The 4987-nt window shown below is 42.3% G+C and overlaps 1 protein-coding gene across 1 annotated transcript; it reads right to left on the bottom strand.

The window, feature by feature from the left end:
• Positions 1-2850: 2850 nt before the first annotated feature.
• Positions 2851-4482, bottom strand: LOC107377148 (C-type mannose receptor 2). Its single transcript, XM_054748591.2, has 4 exons — positions 4449-4482; positions 3973-4356; positions 3604-3835; positions 2851-3279 (listed from the first exon to the last, which is right to left on the bottom strand). Exons 1-4 carry the CDS (start codon positions 4480-4482, stop codon positions 2928-2930), a joined length of 1002 nt encoding a protein of 333 aa, XP_054604566.2. The 3' UTR covers positions 2851-2927.
• Positions 4483-4987: the final 505 nt, after the last annotated feature.

Below are 4987 nucleotides of genomic sequence, written 5' to 3'. Positions count from 1 at the left end.
GGATCCTGCAAATAATCAAAATAAAGGCGGCACAGCTATTAATTGCTTATTGCTCTTGTGACCCGAGTATTTTATTTATTTATGGTGGATGGTTATGACTATGGATGAAAAGTTTGGTTTAAAGTAATCTAGATTACACACTGTTCCCCTGCTTTCATGGAAATGGCTCCATTCTATTGATCTTTTATTTGCCTTTTAACTGTATATTGGGTTACTAATTTTCCAAATCTTCAAATGCAGACAGGGGACTTTGGGTGATGACAACCCAAAATCTTGGTATACAAGAGGCCCGTAGTGCCTGTTTGAATTCAAAACTACAGATGGGGTATTCCAAAATAATGGTTGTCATCATTTGAATCTCTCCGATATCTGATATTCTGTTACACTGTTTAGAAGTATGAAGAGAAGTGGGAAAGTCATAACTGAGTTGACTCACACTAGCATTGTTTTTCTCTTGTTGATTTATGGTGGCCACCAGCGACGTAATTTTTTTTTTGGGGGGGGGGGGGGGGGGACATGTCCCCCCAACTTTTTCAAAAGTCAAGTGTTGACCCCTGCACTTTTTACCATCCAAAACAATATTACGCTATATTAAATTGACACTGGTTGAGCTCTAGGACCAAGCAGAAAACAACTGTTTGTGTTGAAGCCTGGTTCCCATTAGAGCATACTGTAAAGATGTAAACACCAGCCACAAATTCCAGTCACACTAAAATCCCGGGTTCTGGCACCAAAATGTTAGGTAATTTTATTTCCCATCCAGGGTTACCTTAGGGAAAGTTCAACACGCAGGGGTTATATTAATAAGCCGATCAATTAACCCATATGAATCTTTACTAACAATAAACAATTTAGACTTTGCAAAGTGGAGAGAGATAAAATGATACACACGAGTCGGTAGTCAATTCGCTCTCCCAGACAGAACCCTCAGAAAGCATTTATTAAGGACACACAAAATGGTAAAACGCACACACATTTACACACACTAAAACATTGATGCACACACTTTGATATTCCTTTAGACTCTCAGCGAGCAGGGAGACAACAGGTGCGGGCACAGGGAGTTCTTACTGATAAGCCAGGACTGGAAGGAAAGAGGCAAGGTCACCATGCCAGAGTAAAATTAACTGGGTGAAGCTTTCATTTAAAAGTAATTTATCCATAATTTATCCCACAGCAGCTGGAGTTCATGAATAATCAGCGGTCTGCCTGCCGCTCTGCTCAAAAGAATCCCCGCTACGCTGAGTCCATGTAAATAATATAATAAAGGTAGAAACTGGATCTCTTTTGTGCTCCTTCTGGGTGTGTAAGTTAAGGGCATCAGGGAAGCCTGACAACCTTTAAGGAGAACCAAGTTGCTCTCCTGTAATTTGAAACCAGTATCCAAGTCCGGATCGGGAAAAAAAGCCTGAGCCCCGATCACTCTGAAGCCACGTGATCGGGGCCAATTTCCGATCATGTAATGGGATCGTGACAGCCCAAATAATAAGTAAAGGTAGCTTTAGTGTGCTCATAGGAAACGTAAGAAAATAACACTAATCACATTTCTCTTTATGGCCTATATAGTTGTCATCAACGTTACATGATTTACAGAATACATGTGGCCAACTAACATTTTTCATTCTACCACCGGATGCTCGGATCAGAATGTGAACCAATCAGATCTTAGATCAGGTGAGAGCCAGGCGTTTCCCGTCATGCCCTAGGTTTTGCAGCCGGTGGAGAGCAACTGCAGCGCCTTGCTCCAAAATCTGCGGTCGCCTTGATCTCACGATGTTATCGTTGCCTACGTATGCATGACGTCAGAGCAAGTCGGCGTCAAGTCGGACACAAATCTAACTGGCATGCACCGCGCGCCGATCACCGGTGATCAAATCTGCACAGAACTGGCTCATCTCGAACAAGCCCATGGCCAAGGTTGGGGAATTTCCACCATGGGAGGGAGGGGTAATGGGAGGAGACGTGACAGCCCCAGCCAAGCACAAGTTTAAAATGCAGTAGCCGCTGTTCTACCTCAAGGGGGCAGCACTAAGACGTTTTTAGACCTACATTCTAGATTTAATCAAGTTTACATGTCAAAAAAGCACAGAAACACAAAGATTTCATTTGTAAAGACCCAATCATGCAGTTAATTAGCAAAAAAGTTACTTTGTTTTTTTTGGGGGGGGGTACTCTTTAAGGACTTTAATGGGGTATGAACTACTCATATGTGATATAAGATTTACAAGGGCTTCTCTTTAAATGTGCTTAGCACTAACTGAGCCAGACTTATTCAGCATCAGGGTTTCAGTTTTAAATGGGTACTTTGCAACTTTCCATATCATTTTCTTGATCCGGGATTTGCTGAACCGGCCCTTTACAGGGTTAATGAAAAGCACCCAGCCCCCTATCGCCCCCCCTGTGGCCAGAATGTTCCACTTGCAACTTCAGACTGCCGGGCCGCCCTGTTGGGCTGACATACCTGGTGCTGCAGTCTGGTTCCAGCTCCTTTTAGATCATGAACCCAGCTGATTTGTTTAGTTTAGAGATAAATCATTCCTGTAGACAGTAAGGAAGCCTGGGGAGACATTTCTACAGTTAGATGAAGGTGTTAAAAAGGCAACCGCACAGCGTCGAGATGGGTTTAGCTTTCTGTTCTACAATTGGAAAATAGGGAGTGCTAAAAGCAAGCAAAAACTGTCTAGATCCCCTTTAACATAAACTATTACATACACCCTGTCATCACCACACCATAGGCAATATTGTGAATAAAGCTAATTGCTGAATATTTTAAGGGCTATAGAGGCTTAAAGATATGCAATAATATAGGATTGTATCTTACAAAAGCCTCATTATTTAGAAAAGCCCTGCTGTTACTTCAGCCTAATTTAATTAAGTACATTCAATTACATCGTAGTAAATGTCCTTGAGTCTTTCAAGAGTACATTTTAAGCCTTAGAACAAATAAAATTAAACTCCTCATTGTCGTTCTTTTTCACCCACTGATGTTGTCCTCCTGTCTCCATGGCTCCAGACATGTCACAGTCATCCTCTGGTCCACCTGAGACCCAGTTCTTATAGCTGACCGCCTCATCACTGACCCAGAACCATAATTCCAGAGTGCAGGTGTAGCGCAGACCCGTCCAGACAAAAGGAGTCGATGCATCCTTGACTTTCTTCTCAACCCATCTCTGATCATCAAGGTTGGTGATGGTGACCAGGTCATGGTAGTGATCTCTGCAGTAGTACAAGGCCTCCTCCCAGTTCATCTTCTCTTTGATCAGGATCATGTTATCTGTCAGCAGATTGAATAAAACAAACAATTATCAAATATAGACGTTAGTGTAAACGTGCTCCTACACGTAGGCTTTTAAGCACTGTGATAGCTGTAAAGTGGAATTAATTTATTTGCTAGGTTAAATTTTTCACTAGTGAAAAAACTACTGCTTCGTTCTTCAGTTAAACACGAGGATGTTTTTTTTCTCATGTCTTAAAGAAAGCTCACCACCATAACAGATGAAGGGTTTTGGTTGATCACAGTCACCACTCATCCATCTGCCTCCATCATCAAACACAGCCATGGCACATTGACCAGAGTTGTATTTATCCATGTTAAACTGTAGATTCCAGAGTCTGAAAGAGGACCTGCTGCCATCTGACCACTTCCAGGTGTCTCTGAACATACCTATGTGTATGTTCGTACCAGCTGCTTCAGGACTGAGTAGATCTTTTAGTTGTGGGTCCTGTAACTGGTTCCATCCACTGATTAGGTCTGTGTGACTCTCTCTGCAGTATCTCTGAGCTTCCAGCCATCTCACTGGTTGGTTGATAAGGAAGAATTGCCTTGTGTTTGTTTCTGTGGAGAAAAAAAAGTTTATTTGGGTTAGATTTTTGGCCTGTGCTGATGGAAATGTGCAATTTACATTCTCTAAAATATGTAATCCAGACTGTAAAAAATTTTTTACTTCCGAGTTTTTTTTTTTATAAACTCACCATCATAGCAGAGAAAATGTGCTAATAGAACCTTACAATGGACATCTATCCATTTGAGATCTTGACGCACAATTACACAGTTCTCATCTCCTCCTGCATCACTTGGTTCTCCTGAGTGCCAGTTTGTCTGACTGTCATTGAACTCCACTCCAGGCAGAGACCAGTACCATGTCCTGTTGGCACCTGTTTGGTCTCTCAGACCAATCCAAGCTTCATTCCTGTTCCCTGATGATTCACTGATGAGTCTCTTCATGTCTGCCATGTTAGACACTGTAGCCAGGTCAGTGTGTCTGTCTCTGCAGTAGCGCTGAGCTTCAGACCAGCTTCTCTGTGCTCCAACATAGAGATACTCATGGAGCTGACATGTGATGACACAACTCTGAGCTGGAAACAAAGACAGATGGGTGTGATCTCTCCATATGAATGTGTACAGTAACTGTAACTAGTAACTGTAGTTGTGCTTTAGATCCACTCACCCATCAGAAACAGCAGAATCAGACTCCACTGCATTTTTGCTCTGCCACATGGAATTATCTGTCTCCAGCACTTTGTCTCTGTTGGACGAAGGACGCATTTAGACACTTCCTGTCCAGGTTTGAGACGCTGTAGCACTCCCTCCTCTGGACAGAGACACTTAACCCAACCAGAGTAAACACAGCTAACAAAAATGGACGGAGCCTTGAGAAAACTCTTATTTCTAATATTTTATTTTGTTTATATATCAATTCAATCTGACACAAGTCATCTCAAGGCACCTTACAAAGCAAACATCCCAACTCAGCCTAAGTAGTGCCTTGACCCCAGTTTATTATTCCAGTCAGTTCAAGTGGAGTCATTTTGGTTCAATTCCAGGGACCCATGGTATGGAAGTTGGGCATGACTTATATCCATCTATCTATCTGTCTGTCTGTCTGTCTGTCTGTCTGTCTGTCTGTCTGTCTGTCTGTCTGTCTGTCTGTCTGTCTGTCTGTCTGTCTGTCTGTCATCTAGGATGGATAGATAGATAGATCAATAT

The sequence above is a fragment of the Nothobranchius furzeri genome, chromosome 14 (assembly GCF_043380555.1).
Source record: "Nothobranchius furzeri strain GRZ-AD chromosome 14, NfurGRZ-RIMD1, whole genome shotgun sequence".
Taxonomy (NCBI): domain Eukaryota; kingdom Metazoa; phylum Chordata; class Actinopteri; order Cyprinodontiformes; family Nothobranchiidae; genus Nothobranchius; species Nothobranchius furzeri.
The sequence above is the reverse complement of the archived record's forward strand: the minus strand, read 5'-3'. Positions and strand labels throughout refer to the sequence as shown.